This window comes from Peromyscus maniculatus, chromosome 20 (assembly GCF_049852395.1).
Source record: "Peromyscus maniculatus bairdii isolate BWxNUB_F1_BW_parent chromosome 20, HU_Pman_BW_mat_3.1, whole genome shotgun sequence".
NCBI lineage: Eukaryota > Metazoa > Chordata > Mammalia > Rodentia > Cricetidae > Peromyscus > Peromyscus maniculatus.
The window spans coordinates 27,144,814-27,166,462 of NC_134871.1; the positions used below are offsets into that span (position 1 = coordinate 27,144,814).

The window sequence follows — 21,649 nt, forward strand, 5'->3', positions numbered from 1 at the left end:
TATTTGTGGTATGAACGTAAGGTGGAATGCAAAAGCTCATGAATACCTAATACAAAAAAGGCCTGGCTTTCCTGAGAACAGGAGGAAAATTAAGAAACTACTAAAAATGCCACAAAAAAAAAGATTTTAATTCTTCAAAAATTCTTTTAATATATGTTACTTGATTTGGTTTTAAAAGCATATTGTTACACTCAGTTTACTTAAATTTTTTCTAGAATAGATACTAAAAGCTTTTCTAAATTTTTAGACAATATGACAGTATAATAACATAGGTAGTCAAGAGATTTCAAATGGTTTCCACATTTATTAGTTCTATAAGATTCAGTCTCAGATACGTAAGTGGGCCTCAGGATTCCTCAGCTGTATGGACAAGTATGGAGAAGAACAGACATCTTCATAACATACTTATTAACTTGGACATAGTTCTGGTGTATGAAAAACACAATCTGTAAATACCATTTTCTAAAAATATTGAATTCAATACTTTAAATTTATTTTGAAAGCTGATTTATTAATATGACTACTTAAGGGCCAAGAGAAAAACTAAAATGAACTTTAATTTGCCTCCTTCTATAATAGTGAAACAGAACAAGATTGATAACTAAACTTCTTAAGGAAAAAAAGAATTGGAACCATCTTTGTTTGAATTCATTTATTTACTTTACATGGAGCCCGCAGTCTCCCCTCCCTCCCTCCACGCCCTCGATACTCACCCAGAAAGGGGCAGGCCTCCCCTGGGCATCAGCAAACATGGCCTGTCCAGCTCCATGAGACCAAGCCCCTCCCCCTGTCCTCATGCCGGGAAAGGCAAGCCAGTGTGAGGAACAGGTTCCCACGAGCCAGCCAAAGTACCAGGGACAGCCCTGCTCACGCTGCAGGGGCCCCACCAATAGACGATGCTACACTACTGTCATATATATGGTGAGGACCCAGGTTTGTTCCATGCAGGCTCCCTGGTTGTTGGTTCTGACTCTATGAGTTCCCATGAGCCAGGCTAGCTTTGTTGTGGGTTTTCTGGTGATGTTCCTGAAGCCCCTGGCTCCTCTAGTCCCTCCTCTCTCTCGGTCTGCTCACAGGGAATGGCCTGTTTAGGCTGTGTCCACTGCTGCCAGGAGTCTTAGCTAGTGCGAGCCTCGCAACCCCCAAAGCCCCCTTTTCCAGCCATCTCTCAGCACTCTCCCCTCCGCCCAAACTCTAACACAATCTCTCAAGTTTCCAATGCCCACCTCCCCCAGTCCATCCGGCAGATCTTCTCTATTTCGCCTTCCCAGAGACATCTGAGCACCCCCCCAACACACAGCCCCTTGACTCCACTCGGGTCCTCCTTGTTACCTAGCCTCTCTGGGTCTGTGGATGGTAGTATGGTTATCCTTTAGTTAATATTCACTTATGAGTGAGTACATACTATGTTTGTCTTTCTGGGTCTGGGTTACCTCCCTCAAGATGATTAAAATTACCTCTTATAAAGTAAAAAAAATAAAATATATTGACTTTATTTATCAGATAAATCTCTGTTAATATTTATATCTGGTCATGAGTCATTTCAGAGCTTTTAAAACACACATACAAAAAAACTGGATTGAATTCTCAAGAACCAAGAAATGCAAATATTAGGAATTTTTAAGAGTTTTCATCATAAATCCCAGCTATAAATCTATAATACTAGTTCTGCCTCATCATACATTTTTAAGAATGCAAAATAAAATGTATTTAAACTGTCAAATTTCTTCCCCACCTGGTAACAAGAATAGTTATATGAAAAACAGAAATCTAGTTACCTAAACAGCAGGAAAAAAAAAAAAGTACTGAGATGAGATGTAAATGTAACACTTGAGGTGAAAAGCCTACAGACTGAAGTTCTTGTCCCTAAAACATAAACAATAATCACTATGCCTGAGTCATGAGCTCAGTATGTTGATAGATGAGATGGTGTGCCCTGAACCGAGGAAGAAATACAAGTTCCCACAGAAGCGTGCTGTAAGAAGCATGCTGTATGCACCAAGGGCCGCTGCACAACAATTATGACCTCACTGCACATGGGTTGTCAGTCGCAGCTCCAGGACTGCAGAAAGAACATGAAATTTAAATCAAAGGATCCGAAAAGTCCCAAATTAAACAGGATTTGAGAAAAACGAAGACAGAAGCTCTAAAGACTTTTAAAAGTGATAATGTTCAACACTAAATGAAACCCCCACCTCTACTGGGGTAGGTACTGGTAGCTACTGGCTACAGAGTAGGATTGGCTGGGGAAGGCTGCTCATGGCCCAGTAGATGGCCCACACCTATTTGCACAGAGCAACATTAACTGGATAAGGGGGTTAATACAACAATGAAAGAGGAAATGAAGTTGGGGGGACAGCGCTTGGAGACAATAAGGAGAGTTGGAGGGAGGTAGTGGAAAATATGACTGATATACATTATATAAATATCTGAAACTCTTATGAAAAAAATATTTGGCACAAATATGTTAAGAATCTACAACCCTTTCAATGTAAACTCCTTCATAATAAGAATCCTGTTGTGGAATATTCCTTTACAGTGTGTGAAGAAGTGTCACTGTGATTGGTTTAATAAAAAGCTGAATGGACAATAGCTAGACAGGAGGTACAGCAGGACGTTTGGACAGAAAGACCCCAAGAAGAGGAAAGTAGGAGCTGTGAGCTGGACACAGTGAGAAGACGACGACGACATGCAGGGAGAGAGGTAAAAGCCACGAGTCACATGGCAACCTTAGGTGAATAGAAATGGGGTAATTTAAGCTGGAAGAGCTGGTAGGACAAACCTAAGCTATAGGCTGAGCTTTCATAATTAATATAAAATTTCTTGTGAGCTGGAATCCCAAAGAAAAATCCATCTGAAAAATGTAAATAGAAGAAAACCGTACTTCAAGGAAGTTGAAAATATATGCATTCTGGCCCCAGAATATAACACAATAAACAACACTGGGAATGTTAACCTGAACATGGTCCTAGGAAGAGAGGCATTAGTCGTGAGGTCTGAGGTACAGGGTGAGGTCAGCTCAGGGAGGGAGATGATCCTGAGACACAAGACTGGGAGGTCTTCTGATGAGTTCATTAAAGCCCGGAACAATGGAACTCATGAAGTACTGTCGAATTGTGACTCATGCAGCCTGCATGATTCAATGGCAGCAAAATACAATATAATAATTTCAACTACCTAGTGATACAGTTATTCTTAAGGACAGATTCACTAGACTTTTCACTGAAGAAGACAACTCATATTTTCTTTTACATTTTATCATGTAAATGACTCTTTCAGGTCTGAGAAGTTTAATAGAAATGTTTAAAGAATAGTTACATTAAGGGAATTTGTAAAAATGCTGAATATCTAGCTGGTTCAAAACAAAAGTCACCATTTAAATAATCCTTGGTCCTACCTGTATAAAATACTAGTTTAAAAAGGCATTTTGTTCTGAATAGGATGATTTGAGAAGATGACCATAATATATTAATGAGTTCACACAAATACGTTTGGGAAAACACTATGTAGAGGACACTTAAGTAACACTGTCACTCAAGACAACAGAGAGATGCATACAGAAGAAAGTGGGCGCAACAGAACTGGCCTAAGTGTACACCGTGAACGCAGCATGGTAAGAAGAAAAACTCTATTTCCTAGTGCATATACTTTGGTATTGCTGAATTTAAAAAATGAACATTGGGTCTAGGGAGATGTGCTTGCTATGCAGACGTGAGGAGCAGAGTTCAAATCCCAGCACTCGGGGGAGCTGGGGTGATAGCACCGTCTATAAGCTTACACTGTGCACGAATCCTAAAGGCCTTACTAAAAAAAACAAACCCGGAGCCAGGTACTGGAGTCAACGCTGGAGGATCAGAGAAGCAGAACAGGCCACAGCCACCTCACCAGTCAGTTCCTCAGCTGGTCCTGTTTCCTCAGACTGGAAGCCTCTCAGCTGAACTGTGCTGCTCAAACGCCTAAAAGCTTAACCAGCCCTAGTTCCTGGTCCTCACACCTTATATACCTTTCTGCTTTCTGCCATTACTTCCAGGGATTAAAGGTGTGAGTCACCATGCCTGGCTGTTTCCAGTGTGGCTTTGAACTCAGAGAAATCCAGATGGATCTCTGCCTCCAGAATGCTAGGATTAAAGACATGTGCTACTACTGCCTAACCTCTATCTTTTGTATTATGGCTGTTCTGTTCTCTGACCCCCAGATAAGTTTATTGGGGTGCACAATGTATCAACCACACAACACTGAGCATGTGGAAGCAAGTAGACGCCTGGGAATTGCTGGCCAGGCAGTCTAGTTCAATCAGCAAGCTACAGGTTCAGTGAGGAACCATGGCTAAAAACATAAAGATTGAGATCAATTAAGGAAGGCAACGGTGTCATTTGGTGGTCTTTCTCTTACTGACTTAATTTTGAGTTTATTTGTCTCCTGCTAAGAGGTCCCATTTCTCTGCTTTTTTGATATTTTATCATTGATAAAATATATCATATGATATATCATATATATATATATATATATGGACACTACAGTTAAGACTGCCCCCACACACATCTGAGAGGCACACTTTCTTGCCAATTAGACAGAATAAAGTACATCGATCTCTGCAATCTAACTGGTATTGACCAAGGGTGGCATGATTTGCAAGTTCAGTTGCATTATATCACCTTTTGTTAACTGTCTCTAAGACAGGGCTTCCCTGTGTACTCACAGCTCCTCTCTCTAGTAGAGCACTGTTCAGTGCAAATGAAACCAAACACAAAGAAAAGCCTTTGTACCAATCAAAATTTATATGGAGTCTTATTGAAAAAGGTTTTTAAAAGTGCTGCAATAATACATTTGTCCATATACCAACCAAAATGCTATAGCAACACATACTTGATATGAAGAATAGTAATGAAGTCTTTTACTTACTAAAACATTTTCTCCTTTTGGCAATCATGTTTTTTGATTCTTGCTAAAGCTCTGTTTAAAAGGTCATCTCAAAATGAAAAAGATGATGGAACTATCAGAAAAGGATACTAAACACCTATTATGTATCTCTTGTGTTTGTTGAAGTAAATAAAATTGTAAAGATAATGAAGGAAAAAAATTGTCCTCAGTAAAATCCATTAGTGTTTCATGTAAAAAAAAAAAATCATCCCAGCTTTGGCTCGCCATATTTGAAAGGCAGAAGAGTGACATATAGTTGTGACCATTGTATGGGTTGGTACACCTCTAGTGTGCCTTTGTCTTTTAAGAAATGTTCAAATCAATTTCTTCTGGCTGGGTCTTCCTCTTAGCAAAGGTCCTATACCGTGCTGCATGTATGTATGGGGCTCCCCCAGATGCTGAGTAATCACTAGAGCCAAGTGATCTGACCTGAGAATGACCTACCTCCCCATTGCAGCCCGGAGCACAAGGTCAAGCCAGGTCACAGTATTTATCATTACTGCCTTTCTTCCTAGGACAGAATAATGGCCAATCACACGGAATGCCAAATTTTGGTTTTTCATTCATCACTGTGATGTGTCTTTAGGTTATTTTTAATTTAAAAGATTAAAAGTATTATATTCTACTATAAACTTTTGTGTGGACATGTAGGTATACAGTAGAACTGTGACACCATATGATAACTATCTTTAATATAGACATTTTACATTCCCACAGGAAATATATGGGCATTTTTGTGGTATCTTAAACACATGTAAGTATTTGTGTATGTAGGTATGTGTGTGTATGCATATTTACGTATGTATGTATGTATGTATGTATGTATGTATATTTATGCCTAGTTCCTGACACACAACCCCTAAAACTTTTTATCCCTCTAGAGTAGTATGAGTATGTTTGAAAGCTAATGAGGTAATTAGGGCTATGTCCTCTGAAAGACTAAGGTAAAATTATGATAGGAATTTTTATTTAGTCTCTAGGGGAGCATGGGCTAAAGGCTGCCATCGGCCAAAACTATAACTAATATTATTTATGTGATAATTATTTATAAAACCCCAAAATGATATGGATAAGCTTCTGCTTTTGTTTGATTTAAATTTAAAGACCAGGAACTATGAGTTCTCACTCTTTTTAAAGACTGTCTTTGCTACCTAAATCAAGAGTATTTTCATGAATCAAAATGAAACTTTCATTATTAATACAACTCCCATTTCTTCCTCATTCCATACCACGAGAAGTAGTAATCCACCATTGTGAAACTTTGGGTTCTGAAAGTTTCATATATTCAGGAAATATACAATATGAATCTTTTCAGCCTTGTCCACTGGGATTCATGGTTAAAATATTCATAAAAACAAAGCCCTAGGGCCCAGGGTCTTTTGCTCTATGTCGGTATTTTTTTCCCAGTGAGTCACCCCTACTCAGATGCCTTCATTCCTGTGTGGTCTCTGTTTTCTGACACTAACGACACAGCATTTTAATGAGATCTTGAAATGTTTCTGATGAACTTCTGGGTCAACCGTTGTTAGTTTGGTTACATGACAATGACTTGGAATGTGAGCTTTCCAAAAAACTGCTCTCCCTAGCAGGCCTGTGGATTCCATAATTCTATGGTGTTTGACACTCTGACACATAGTGTAAGCCTAGTCTATGTGGGACTTCAAAGTTACTATATATGCTTTGAATTCAATTTCTCCTGAGCCATGAGAACAGAAATCGGCAGAAGAGAAGAGAAGAGAGAAGAGAGAAGAGAGAAGAGAGAAGAGAGAAGAGAGAAGAGAAGAGAAGAGAAGAGAAGAGAAGAGAAGAGAAGAGAAGAGAAGAGAAGAGAGAAAAGAGGCCCCTGAGGGATGCTGACAATAAACCAAGCGCTCTGAAAGACCAGCAAGGAAAGTAACAACAAGCCCAGGAAGAACAGGAAGCAAACCTGAGGGAACAATCCCACAGAGGACAAACTGAGTTCCAAACACAAAGGATGCAATTCACAAGGGTCTGCAACTGGAAAGGGAAGGGCAAAGGAGTGGGGGCGGGGGGTGGTGGTGGTGCAATCTCATTGTCTATTTCACTAATGGTAGAACGATCTTTTAATATAGATTTGTGTATTCCCACCCCCCAACCCTCCACCCCGAACTGGAGACATGGCTCAGAGGTTAAGAGCACTGGCTGTTCTTCCAGAGGTCCTGAGTACAATTCCCAGCACCCACATGGTGGCTCAAAACCATCTGTAATGAGATCTGGTGCCCTCTTCAGGCCTGCAGTGATACATGCAAACAACACTGTATATATAATAAATAAATCTTAAAAAAAAAAAAAAAAAAAAAAAGACTATGTATCCCCAAAGTGCAGAACATAAACGTATGGGAAGACTTCTCAACATTAGGAATTGAAATCCCTTCTACTCCTCCTTCCGCTCCTATCACAGGGCTAGAGACTGAAGCGCAGGCCGCAGTCTTACTGGCAAGCACTCTACCACTGAGCTCAATTCCAACGGCTCTGAAAGCTCTAAGGCTAACTCACTATTGTTATTAGCCAAGCAACAACTATTTTTTAATAGTTCCCATTTTTTATTTTTTATTTTATTTTATTTTTTTTGGTTTTTTGAGACAGGGTTTCTCTGTGTAGCTTTGCGCCTTTCCTGGAACTCACTTGGTAGCCCAGGCTGGCCTGGAACTCACAGAGATCCGCCTGCCTCTGCCTCCCGAGTGCTGGGATTAAAGGGGTGCGCCACCACCGCCGGGCCCCTTTTTTAATTTTTAAAATCCCCAAGAAGATGGGTTAGAAAATTCTCTAGTCCTCATGGAGCTCTGATAGCCTTGGATTTTTATATAAACTCAACTAAATAAAAGCTAAGGAGATAAATACTACAACCTACATAAAATAGTAATATAAGGAAGAGTTCAATATGTAAATCAAAACAAATTGGGAAAAACTTTATAAGTCAAATCTACATCCATTACAGAGATGGTCTTTTGAAACTACATCATGGGTCCTGAGGACAAAGCTGTGACCTCAGTACTGGGACACGGTGGTGCTGCAGCAGCAGGATGGAGACTGGGGGTCAACTCTGACTAGATAGGGAGACCCTGTCATCTTCTAGGTGGTGAAAGCGATACTTAAATTGGAACTTTTCCAAAGCTGTGACTACTGGATAGCAGCAGCCATTTAGTTTTAAAAGACTAAGAGCCTGACATCTGAAGTCCAGACCAGCAGGCAAGCACTTGTTCACCCGCACTTCTGTGGCTGCTCTCACTTGGCGCCCTTAGCAGTTACACTTGGACGTCTGGCAGCAGCGCCAGCTTCAGTGCGGGCTCTGCATTATTTTTACCATGCTCATTACACACGCTCAGCAGTGGAGTCATCCGTATATGCTTGGTGTGGTTTGCAAACACTTGGTGACAGAATCCAGAGCCCGGCATTTTCGCAGAAAGTGTTTACTGTGAAATTTCTCCTTAGAAGTTTGCTGTTCTTTACAGCTTTGATCCATATGACATCCACAAGCCTACACTTCAAATAATGGCTTATGCTTAAATTAAGAAAACGCTTCACTTTGATACAACAAGACTCCAGCAGGATGTGGTAGTTCTCGAAAGGACCTCATTTTCTTATGAGATTAGAGATTTGGTCAAATATGAAGGCTGCTAGAATTTTCCATGCTTTGCTTCTTCACTTTATGGTGACTCGGTACTTACATTCTGCTGTTCATCAACACTTCACAGGAATACTTGATTTGTCTGAAGGAATTTAAAAACCCACAACTAAGGAAAATCAGAAAAGCCTGGTTTGAAATATCAAAGATCTCCAGTAAAAAGTATTTCTAGAGGCCACACCAACCAAGTTTTATTGATCACTGTGTTCTGCAGGACAAAACTATGGCAAGATTGAATGCAAGAAAATCGACTTACTGGTAAATATCTTTCCTGAGGACAGATCTGCCGAGCGGATTATCAGCCTGGGGAGCCATGGCAACAGAGCCAACCTTCAAAACCACTGTGTCTTCCTGTGCTGCCCGATTCACTGCAACAAAGGGAAGAGACATTAGTGGATGTGGATCTTTGGTGAATCATGAGAAATATTTGAGGAAATGGGATGCCAATACCTTACAACACAGCCAATAAATGATAAAAAAAAAAGTTATATTTAGAATAAAATTTTTGATGCTTTTTAAAGTCTATTTCCTTCAAAACTTATTTTGTAGTTTTCTGTTACCACAATTAAAATCACAATGAAAAAATAATGAACTGTACCCAATGTAACAATATGTGGTTATTATTAAGTGTATGTATATAATATGATGAGTTAATTCTACAATCATACTACTGTAGAGTTCCTGAAAGAAATTTCCAGGTCTGGAATTTTAACATTACAAACACACAACAGAGTATTAAGAGCCGGCAAAAACTCGCAGCCATTTAAATTCACACGTGCAACGGTAACGAAATGTGTCACAACTACACAGCAAGACTTTCAGCTGGGAAATGTCAGACAGTCTGAGACACGGGCTGGTCCAGTGCTGAAGACGACAAAGGCCAGAGGACAGCATGTGAGAGGACATCGCCACTGCTCAGCAGAGCTGCCACTGCTCAGCAGAGCTGCCCCGACCGCAGGGGCTGCTCCTGGGAACAGTCAGTGCTCACTGAGGAACAGGTTTCAGGTTTCACTTCCTGATGAAGATGAGAAGGGAGAGCATAAAAAGACAAGTGTGAGAGAAACTAAACAGATACCTGAGCTCGAATGATTCTCTTCGGATTGAACTTCTAGAATTCAAAACTTTGTGTGTGTGTGTGTGTGTGTGTGTGTGTGTGTGTGTGTGTGTGTGTGTGTGTGTGAGAGAGAGAGAGAGAGAGAGAGAGAGAGAGAGAGAGAGAGAGAGAGAGAGAGAGAGACCCACAGCTACTTCAAATTATTTGGAAGGGATAGGGCCTTTTTAATGACCCTTTTTATTAAATTTGATGACTTCTAACAATAAATCAACTATAATAGCTGTTTAGCTATTATTTAAACATTATTAAGATAATATACAACTCTCTGCACTTTAAGTAACTACATAACCCATGAGGTCAGTGAGTTAGCTTAGTGATAATATACCTGCCTACCAGTGGGAGACACTACCAATACCACTGAGAAAGGTGGTGGTGGGAAGAGGAATAGAAAGTATTAGGAACCAAGGAAAGAAATGGAAACCTGCCTTTCTCAAGGAACCATTAGGATCTGCCACAAAGAGAACAGAGAAGGGCTGGGTGCAAGGCCTCCAGATATCCTGCAAAGGCCCAATTCCTGTTTCCCAAACTGTGCTGCCCAAAGAATGCAAAAGCTAGGAGATTATTTCCAGCTGCTTTAACAGCTGGAATGGTCTGACTTCGATTAGTCCAAAAAAAGAAAGTTAGAATTGAGAAAATGAAAAAGCAGAATAGAGCTAGTTGCCCAGGGCAGGAGGAAGATGGTACACAGTGAGAAAACGCCACAGTGGTGGGGGTGGGAGGAGATGGGAGGAGGTGGGCATCAAATGGGAGTAAGGAGATGAACTAGCATAATAAATATTAGCATGTGGACATCTCAGTAAACACAATAATTTAAAAAGTCCATTGCAAAAAAAGATCAAACAGAAAACTACGTCTCAACCAGCTGTGCTATTTTCAAATGACAGGAGATCTGGCTTGATTATAGGTCCTCATACTATGAACAGTGTTTACATTTCACAGATCTTGCATTATATGCCAAGCTTAATAGTTCCATGTGGTAAGGCCTCTGATTAAGCAGAAGGCAGCAATTAAATCAATAAATAGTAAGCCTGGAAAATAGACTACACCACAGAAGTACAATTAGTGGACTTGCTAACTGTCCTTCCAGGCTGCAGATCCTACCTGCCATATGAAATCCCAACTGCAACAGAAGCAGTAAATGGGGAGCATATGAAAGAGAATTACATACTTGTGTTACATACAATGCCAGATCCGAGAAGAGAACGATCTCTGAGAGCCAAGTGTGCTCTCAGTAGGTTACATAGTAAAATATATAAAGAACTACTTACTGACAAGGTTTATAAATTAAATCAAAAAATTAATTTTATTATGAACAGTATTCAATTTATTAAAAAATTTCATTCATTTATATGAAAAATGATAAAACTATTAATTTTCATATGGAAATGCCTTGAGTGGTTTCTTCTGTTACTTTATAGCTGGAAACAAACAAGCCTACCTTTCTGGCTTATTTAACCTGTATTTAAAAGTTGGGCAACATGAGGGAATATTCTATTTTAAAGCATTTTCAACATGAAAATCAATGCCTTCCTTCTTGGCTTTAGCTGTTTTAACTGAGGCTCATCAGGAACCACTCACCCCAGGAGACACATACTATATCCAAAAACCAGCTCTCTATACTGAAATAAAAAAACTAACATGGGAAGTGGAATACCTGTAGATTTGGAATCTTGGTAACTGTGAAAGAGGCAGACAATACTCAGGTTGACACAGACTTTCAAAATCACCTACCTGAATAAAACACTAGAATGTTCAAGATAATTTTATCATTGTCAGATGTTATTAAAAAGCTTTATGTTACCAAGCTTTACATTAGCAAGAACTATAATTCAGAAAGATCATCCTTGTAGAGGTAAAACTGTGTGTGTGTTTGTATGTGTGTGTGTGTGTGCGCGCGTGTGTGCGCATGAGTGTGTGCTTTAAGTGAAAAGGCTATAACCAACTCTGAAATCATAATCTTGCTTCATTATTCTGAAGCAGAAATAAGAGGATTTTCATGAAATTGTCAACATAAGATTTTTTTCTCTTCAAACCCAATTTTTTTAAGTCAAATATAAAATAAAGGTGTTTGGAAGACTTTCCTTTAGGTTTCTCATAAGCTCAACAGAATAAAGTACCTAAAGTTGAAAGCATACTGAACTTATCATGTATAATAACATCATAATCACTATAACAGCCACACAACAAAAGGCTTAAATGAGTTACTGTCATGTTGGCAGTAAGGTTCAGTATGTGTGAATATGATGAGCACATGCATACTAAAGGGAAATACACTTCATGAGTCATCTCAGACTGCTCTGGGATGCACACCGCCAGCTGAATATGCAAACTACACTGGCCACTTTTACTAAAGAGTTTCTTCATTTATTATACTATACTCACTGAGACTATTTATCAGACATTCTCAATTTAATTACTCTTCTCAAGATATCATTCCAACAAACTTCCTTTCAAAGCACTTCTAAAATAAAATGAACAAACATTCTGTTCTTTATTCTGTTTTACTAGCCAGTCAATTAATGGTATTTTTAACAATGATATTGTTGCTTCTACTAAGATTTCTTTAATTATATTAAATTTTGCTTTCAGCATGTATATTTCCAAAGATATCTACAGCAATATTCTGTCTCATAATGTTCTTCAAAGCAATCTAAGAGAACACTTAAGGACCTGAACTCTGAAATTATATACGTTATAATAATGCCACCAAAATAAAAGAAAGATTAAAAAAACCAAACAACATAAATAGCTTTTTAATCAAGTAGTAAAATTCTGGGTTTATTATTGGAATTGCTTAAAATAAGACTCCATAATTCTAGAAGCCTATTGGAAATTTAAAACTATACAAAAGAAATAATGTTATTTTTTAAAAATCTCCTCTCTATCAGCCAGATTCCTATTGCTTTAGACATATATACAGAGACATCAATGATGGACAGAACTGGTTTTGATAAGCTTTTGGTAAGTGTAATACAAAACACATCAAGAGTTAAAATGATGAATTTCTGCCCTCAGCCCATAGGGCTATACTGTGTCAGCTGGAGTTGGTTCCCATTCTCACTTCTTAAAGTAAATGTGACTATGTAGAAATATAAAACCAAACCAAAACAACAACATAAAAGCCCCACCAATCCTGCTATAATACAAAAGGGCTCCCATACAGGTCAGTGGCTACTCAATAATAGAGAATTGTAGAAGAGAACTACTACATGATCTAGGAAGTCTATATTTTGGATACATCAAGAACTAAAAACACAGATTCCTACAAATACTCTCAAGCCAGTATTTACAGCACATGCTAACACTAACCACATCCACAGAAAAAGAAAAAAAGAGAATGACTCAAGTATTAAAAAGATGAATGGATAAACATAATGCCATATTTATCTAAACAAAAATGCTATTCACTCATAAACCAATGACATTCTTTATTTTAATATTTTGATTACATTGTATTTATTTAGCTGAGTGGTGGGGTATGTGGCAGTCAGAAGACAACCCATGGGGGCCAGGTTTCTCCTTTCATCACGTGAGTCCTAGAGATCAAACTCGGATCCCCAGGTTTGGTGGCAAGTACCTTTACCTGGTGAGCCATCTCTCCAGCCCCCAATAACATTCTTGTATGTTACAATTTAGATGAACCTTAAAACATGATCAGTAAAATCAGTCATGTACAAAAGGACAAATATGACATGATTCCTCTTACTGAAATTTCGAGACCAGGTAAATGCAAAGATAGATGAAGATTTCCAAGGTCTGAGGAAAGTTTATTGCCTAATGTGTCTAGTGTTTCTGCTTGGGGTGACATTTTTTTTTTAAACTGATATTAAATTATGATGCTTGTTCAACATTGTGAATATAACTAATGCCATCAAATTATAAACTTAACAACTGTTAGCAGAAATCTTCTATGATGTTTATTTTGTGTCTCCCCCACCCCCAAATGAAATAAAAAATCCCAATAAGGACAAAATGTTTCCAAATCAATGACAAAACATAGCAACTGGCAAATTCTACCTCACGGGAAAACAGCTACCATTAAACAAGGCATTCCACGCAAGAGATGTGATCAACACTGACGAGGAGGACAAAAACCTATCTTGTAAGTTTTTTCATAAAATTGGAGTCAGTCAAACAATTCATTCATAGGAATACAATAATGAAGTAGCAGAAACAAAGGTCCAACACACAGTGAAAATATACTTTTTGTTCACAAATATCAACGCCTGTGAAAATCATTCAGTACATCAATTAGATAGAATACGTGAAGACAAATGAGCAAATGGTGAATACAAATCAGAGGACCACATTAAGGCAAAGTTATATCTAAATCAGTCATACCAGTAAAATTACTAATACACACACACACACACACACACACACACACACACACACACACCACACTTACAAACACAAACACCTGCAACAGAGTCTAACTTTGTAGCCTTGACTGGCTGAAAACTCACTATGAAGACATGAATGGTCTTGATCTTGTGGCAATCTTACTGCCCCTGCCTCTGGAGTTCTGGGATTATAGGCACAGACAATGAGCATGGCTTGGATGGATGTTAAGTACCAGCTTAGATTAATTCATTCAAAAAAAACTGTTTCGTAGTGTTGGTGCAGTTTTAAACCAGGTAAGCTGATAATGAAATGAACCCATGTAGTTTTTTTTAAAGCTGTATTCATAATCAATATTGACTTATATTGTATGAAATGGATTTCTAAGAAATTGTCAGGCTAATGTGTGCATGAGGTCACAGGCTCCACTGCAGCACTGGGAAGAAACAAACAAACAAGAACAAACAGAAAATAAGAAAAAGAAACCAAAAGAAAATAGTAGTAGACATAATATGAGAAAAGACTCACTTTAGGGTCAATTAACATGTTAAAGACAGTTAATTAAAATGAGAGTCCTTGGTGAATCAAGCATCTCAGCGATACGGTGGTAGAGCGACATGGGACGACTTCCGTGCTCCGAGGTCTTGCTGCTCACTATCTCTTCTGAGCATGCTACCTATGTGTGTTGTTTTCTGTCATCTCAACTTCTCATCTCCAATATCACTTTCTGTCTTAGTTTTCAATGAAATTTGGACTTACCAATTTACATTCAACTAAAATTAGATATTTATAGAATAGAGAACATAAAACACATTCTGCAATAATATAAATGTAATATGGCTTATTAATGTATTTTAAATTAAATAAGGGGGAGTGGCTCAGTGAATGAGGGTACTTGCAACCAATTTTGATGCTCTGAATTCAATCTTTTTTACCCAGGAGGAGAACTGACTTTCCCAAATTGACCTTTGCCCTCCACATGCCCATATGGCATGCACCCATTTCCTCATAAACACTTGTAAGTTTAAAAAACTGGTAATGAGCCAGGCAGTGGTGGCATATGCCTTTAATTCCATCACTCAGGGAGGCAGAGGAAAGCAGGTATCTGTGGGTTTAAAGTCAGCCTGGTCTACAGAGTTCCAGGATAGTCAGAGCTGCACAGAGAAACTTTTTCTCAAAAAACCAAAAAAAAAAAAAAAAAAAAAAGCTAACGAAGGGATGTTTGCTACTCTAAGCGGTCTTTCGTGTCAGTCATCTCTACCATGGTCATGAGAAAACAATTACTTGCAAATTAGGCCCTTAGAGAATTATCTACTGAAAATGTAGGTTTTTCTTTTACTGTGTAATTTAATGTGAATTATTTATCTAATAATATTCATTAGATAGTCACATAACTAAAGCCAATGATTAGGTAAATGCACAAAGGTCATTACATCTGCAAAGGACATGCGGCTTTTATCTGCTTAGCAGGTGCTCACACATCACTTGCTCACAAAGGTCAATTGTTCTTCATGACTCCTGCGCTTTTATAAACTATTTGAATGTATGGAAGCAATTATATAGTAGTTAGAATAGAGCATATTTGAAAGATATTAACTTTCAATGTCAAAGTAAGTAATCCCTAATGAAAATAGTCATAAAGATAGGAATGAATACATACTGAGAATTACTAATTCACTGAAGTTAGCTCTAGGTATCCTGACAAGTCTATAAAGCTATACAAATACTTTTTCATTATGAAAATGGAAAGAGCTATTTTAATAAACCTTAGTAACTGGTGATATTCAGGCAGAATATCTTCTGCAATTAAGATTATTTGTCCAGGTAGACAGAAAACAGACAGTAACAGACTCTGAGAAGATAGTGTGTAATCAGGTATTCTTTTTTGGTATCTTTTACCACTGGCCACTCAGTCTTCTTCCCCTACAGAATAATAAGGAGAAGAAAAAAGAAAGACTGCTTATATTTTTATTATTTTTATGTAGAAATTTTCCATTTCTCTTGTATTCATAAGGCTGTAATGATTAGCAGGGTAGTTGCTATGGGTTGAAATGCATGCGTTCCTCCAAAATGCTTAAGATGGAGATAAAGTCAAGATGATAGTGTTAAGAAGTGGTTATTATAGGAAGTAACACAGTCCTCAGCATTCATTCTGCTATCAATTAAAGGTATTTGGTCAATGAGTATGTCCCATTTGCCCCATTTTTATCTCTGTGAAGTCCGAGCAATGGAGTGCTAATCGACAAGCAGAAAATGGCTCTCATCACACAGAGAATCTGCTAACACCTTTATCTGGGACTTTCAAGCACCCAATGTAAAAGATAAATTTCTATTATTTATTAATTTCCAGTTAAGATAATTACAGCCACAGGAACAGACAGATAGCATAAAAAAGATCACAACTCAGTGTCTTCTGCACCTTAGTACTGTTACATCATTCAATGTGGCTAAAGATTTCTTTGTGACAGTGAGATGCACATGAGGCTTTAGCAAAAAGGTTACAACCTCCTCATGGGATTAATTTTGTGAACTAAGAACTGACTATGGAACTGCTGTTCTATACATCGTCTCCTAGTGTCATTATTTGAAAGCATCTAGCAACATGATGCAAGAGCTTGGGTGTCAATATTCTATTACTACAACCTGCATCCAACAAGGCACTAGTGCCATCACTCAAGAAAACTTAGATTAATGTGCTCAGGATTTCAAAAGGGAAGCAGCAACGTTGGGGTTTACCTCAGTCTATATAATCTGAAAACTTACAGCATAAACAACTAAGCTTACTGTCTCTCTTAAATCTTCAATTTATTTTTTATCCAATAGAGAAAACTAAAATGTTAAAATCACTCTTGTGAGTGGAAGCAGGATTATTAACTTCATACAGTCAAAGACTGGTCTGTTGTAGGTTTCTTCCTACCCTGTCACTGAGTATTTATAACAGAATTTTCATAAATTTCATCCCTATAAATATTATTTTTTTAAACCAAAAATGACATATCTTGGATACTAATTGAATATAGAATTAGAATTACAGACAGAAAAAGTCAGAGGAAAAATAATCTCAATTTTCTCATTTTAATAAATTAATAGAGTTAGATACTTAGTAACACCTGTAAAAAGAAGACAAAATGTAAAATAAGATTTCTGTTCATATTTTAATAAGACTACTGTCCATGCCTCATACAGAAAATTATTTAATGCAACACATCCACCCAACCATCTCCATACTACACGTACATGGAAAAAAATAAAACCAGAAAAACTATACCTTCGACAGTTGACTGTGTTTCTTCGGTTTGCGGAACAAAAATTCTGATGACACTTGTATTGACATAAATCAAAGGTAAATTGCGGGCTGTCAGCGTATGGGTCCTCATGGGCTGACCAGAAGATTTCCTGTTCTCTTTTTGGGTCCTTGGTAGTTTCGTTTGAAATATACTTGAAATGGCATTAAGTAAAGGAAAGCAAAGCACAATATCAAATGCTTGTGCAGAAAGAAGAATTTCATGAAGAAAATGAGGTGAGCCATCCATTAAACCTTCAGATAATTTATGAAAACTTCTTCGCTCATTTCTTGAGGTTAACTTGTGACGGACATTTTTTGTTACGGCTTTTGTGTATGTCAGAGAAAGAAATCCATGCTGCTGATGAGCACCATCTAGAAGTTTTGTAGTTGTCTGTTCCAGAAAAGACAAGCACAAGCCACATTTCATTTTTTTTTAAGGAGACAGTACATGTGTGAGAGAAAAAAAGACTAGTAGTTTGACCTTTTTGTATTGTTCATCCTACACTTGTTAATAAACATGGGAGTGGTCAATTCTAGAGAGGTTGAAAGCTTCCATGGCAATATTAGACTGACAGACCTGAGAGTTAAGAATTCCCTGAGAAAACTATTTTCCCCTAATCAATTAGTGGTACATAAAATTCTATTTTACACATCGCTTAACATAAAATTAGACTGGAAGAGATTACCTCATTCCCAACACCTCTTTTTAATTCCAGACAAGATTATTGTTTTTGGATACTAGGGCCCATGGAGGGATATTAGTAACAGAACTCAACTAGGGAAGAAGAAAAAGAAAGGAGCGCATTAGAGAAACAGGTCAACAAGGCAAGCCATGAGCCCTGGTGTCTCTGTCTGCGATCCCATCACCCCAGGGCACCTTGCTATCTACTTTCTTTCAGGTTGATGTCTATAAACAAACAGCAGATAAGAGGAATGAGTAGGCAATTCAGATTGTTGAGTTTTTTCTTTCTCCTATTGTTTGCTTTGGTTTGGTGAGTGCATGCATGCATGTGTGTGTATGTATTGGTAGGGATTGAACTGAAGGTCTTAACACATGCTATGTAAGTACGCTACTTCTGAGCTCAATTGAAAGCTACTAATTTTTCTTTTAAACTGGACTTTATGATGAAGAAAGGTGAAAAAAAAAACTTAGTATGCATTTTTGGAGTTAATTCCTTGAGCACTGGAAAACACATAGAAGGTAATCATTCCGTGCTAACTACCACCTTCCCTCAGTGGTCTGCCTTCACACCATTTCAACCCTTCCAAACTTCCTCTTGTGTCCACTCTGAGATTCTTGGATTTTCTCTTTCTATGCTTGAAAGAAACAGAACCACAGGAAAGCAAGACAGAGTGCTACCATTTTGATCCCTATGCTGCTGGAGAGTAGGCAGTAACAGGTGGAAAGAGTCTGTCATCACCCCAGTGGAAGAGGCCACAGCAATGCTCCATGTCCCAGGTGTCTAAAAAGTACTTTGAGGAGAAGGCTACACTAATTTAAATAATCCAGTAATAATAAGCTTTCATTTAAGCCCTAGAAAGAGAATAAAAGGCATTTCAATATATCAACGTTTTCAAATCTTTAAAACATGTTCAGTATAAACATTCTTGAAAGCTGGGCTACATAAGGAAAGGCTGTAGTTTTTTTAAAACTGCTGTACTGTGTTGAATAAGGAGAATAAATACAAACCTGAGCTAATGTATTCTTTTCATATGGCAAAGAATCAGTATCATACTGTTTAAAATGAATTCTTAGAGACAGCAAATAATTAAGAAATTTTCATAGAAGTAACTAACTCTTGTGAGGATTGAGTCCCAGGGATTATTCATGCAACTTGCAGTCCCATACAGAGCTCCAACCCTATTCTAGCACAAATTTTTTTTAACGTAGAAAGAAAAATTTTAAAAATTTTAAAGGAATTCACAATAAAATTTGTGGGGTTCTCTGAAGGCATTTAAAATGATTAAGACCTAGGAATGCTCCTCATAGATATTAATGAGCATGCAAGTAAAGAAAAAGAAAGCTAAGCAGAGCTGCTCCTGATACAAATGTCACATCTCAGACTCTAGTTCTAGTACTGAAGAAACGATTAGAAAAGTTGAAACCCAAATGAAAAAAAAAATTGCTATTATGCAAATATATAAGTAAGCTTTACATGTAAAGAGAAAATCATGAAATATTTATAAGGATAATATTTATGACTTTAAGATTTATTGAAAGATATAAAGTATTTTACACACACTAATAAAACATTAATATTTGTAGTGACTTATTACACTACGCATCAGCTATATTTAAAAATTTCATGAATTGTATTAACTTTAAGAATGTCACTTAAAAAGAATTTCAAATAACATATTTACATATGTTATACCATTAGAAAAAATACATTTGATACTTCTGAAAGTTATTAGGGAGTAACCTAAATATATTTGTAACCAGGAACCAACAGATGATAAGTGCATGACAAAAATAAAACAAAAGGGCAAGAAGTAAATGGGAAACAGCAAACGCAGTGTTGGTCAACTCTTGATCACTCAACACAGAGTCAACCAGAAAGCCATTCTGCTTAATAACTGACTTGATATTCTTACAGTGATGGCAATATTTACTCTTATTTATAAACTCAGAATAGTAATAGTATGTACAGAGGACTTCCAGAGTATGGTAAAAAGGCAATCTATGGTATGAGAATACATTATAGTTCACTTATAATTTGATTGACAAGAATGAAAATCAAGAGTTGACTGCACAGACAGCTCAATTCCTTCTTCGGGCCCTTGTCAGGGGAGGTCTGGGGTATAGCTTTGAAATGATATCTTACAGAAGGAAAGAAGGCAGGACAGTTACGGAAAGGGTCCTGCTTGCTGACGGGTCGAACCAACAAGGTGCGTCTGTTCAGCTTGTCAGTACAGGAAAGGAAGACACCTCCACATTGCCCCAAAGACCAACACTCTTCCCCATGGCTTGAGGTGATAGACAGGTGCAAAGAAGGTGAAAAGACAAAAAATAAAAAAAGCAATAAAAGCAATAAGCCAAAAAAAAAAAAAAAAAAAAAAAGCTGGCAAGATTTTTAATTCTGCTCAAGTTTGCATAGGTTCAGGTCTGAGCCATTCTTGAATATGGCTTCTCTGTCTGTACTTTCTTCTGCAAAATCATTGCAAATGAAAGTAAATTAAAAATATTGAAATAATTGCTTTCCATATAGAATTACTACTTTATATTTCTTGTAATGGCAATCCCGGATGAACTTACTTACAAAAGGAACAAATCTTCCAAAAAGTCAACACGGCATTCAAAAATGCTAAAATACAGCAATCAATGTGACACGAGCCTACTTTTGCCTTTGGATAAGTTTACTTAATTGCTACAAAGGAATATGGTTACAAAACATGAGCAGATTAAAAGAATAAGCAACTTTAATTTTTAATATAATTTTAGAGAAAGAAGTCTAAAAGAATTTATTCAGAGATCTAATTCTTCAAATTATTAGTCCTATTGCAGAGTAGAACAAACACAAACAATTTAAAATATATTCTCAAAAATCAAAATTACTAAATGAGTCTCACCACAGGTTTTTCTTTGCACTGCAGAAATACTCCTTCAAAACGTCCTGACTGCCAACCTTCCCCTGGCCTGGAAAACATAAGTTCACCTTATCTGTTCTCTTCAATTTCTCTCAGTTAAAAAAGCTGACCATACATAACCATATCAACAGTTCTAAAGCAAAGCACAGTCCGCTGTACTAAAGCACAGATATAACAATGCACCTAGCAGAACGATCCATACAGCACTGAATGGCTCGGCATTGGAGCATTTCTCCGAATGACAGATTTAACTGTTTTTCTTTTTCATCAATTTGTGTCTCTTCCATAAGATGAGAAGGTAAAGAGATGTAAAATCTTTTTGGATAAACCCTATATTCCTAGTGCTTAGCATATAGCCCAGCATATAAAGTATATTAATAAGCATGTCATAATGAATAACTTATCTTAATTGTAAAATTTACAAAGAATTTAAAATTTACATGCAACAGTAAAACTAATAATAAACTATACTGCATAATATTCATATCAGAAATCACTTCAGTTCTTGCATTGATATATTACATGAAAAATAATTTCATGTTAAATACACTGCACTAGAAAGAAATTAAAGAAATAAACATCAAATGCCAATAAACAATTCATTGTTAATATGACAAAACTAACTACCTACTGATTAAGATAGTATTATGACAAGTCCTATTTCATAGCAATTGAAATATTTTATATTTCATAATGACAATTTTCAGCTATCATGAATTTGTAGTACTTACTGATATAAGCAGTATGATATGTG

General features: G+C 37.2%; 1 protein-coding gene across 8 annotated transcripts in view; it reads right to left on the reverse strand.

The window, feature by feature from the left end:
• Vps13b (vacuolar protein sorting 13 homolog B) overlaps window positions 1-21,649 on the reverse strand; it is a 568,282-nt gene that overhangs the window by 275,093 nt on the left and 271,540 nt on the right. For 7 of the 8 annotated variants that reach the window (XM_076555926.1, XM_042264499.2, XM_042264498.2 and 4 more), the window contains exons 28-30: window positions 20,878-20,944; window positions 17,290-17,698; window positions 8,823-8,934 (exon numbers count right to left, since the gene is read on the reverse strand). In XM_076555926.1, coding sequence (XP_076412041.1) covers window positions 8,823-8,934; window positions 17,290-17,698; window positions 20,878-20,944 — 588 coding nt within the window. The remainder of the gene's footprint in view (window positions 1-8,822; window positions 8,935-17,289; window positions 17,699-20,877; window positions 20,945-21,649) is intronic. The other variant, XR_013046389.1, reaches the window with a different exon arrangement.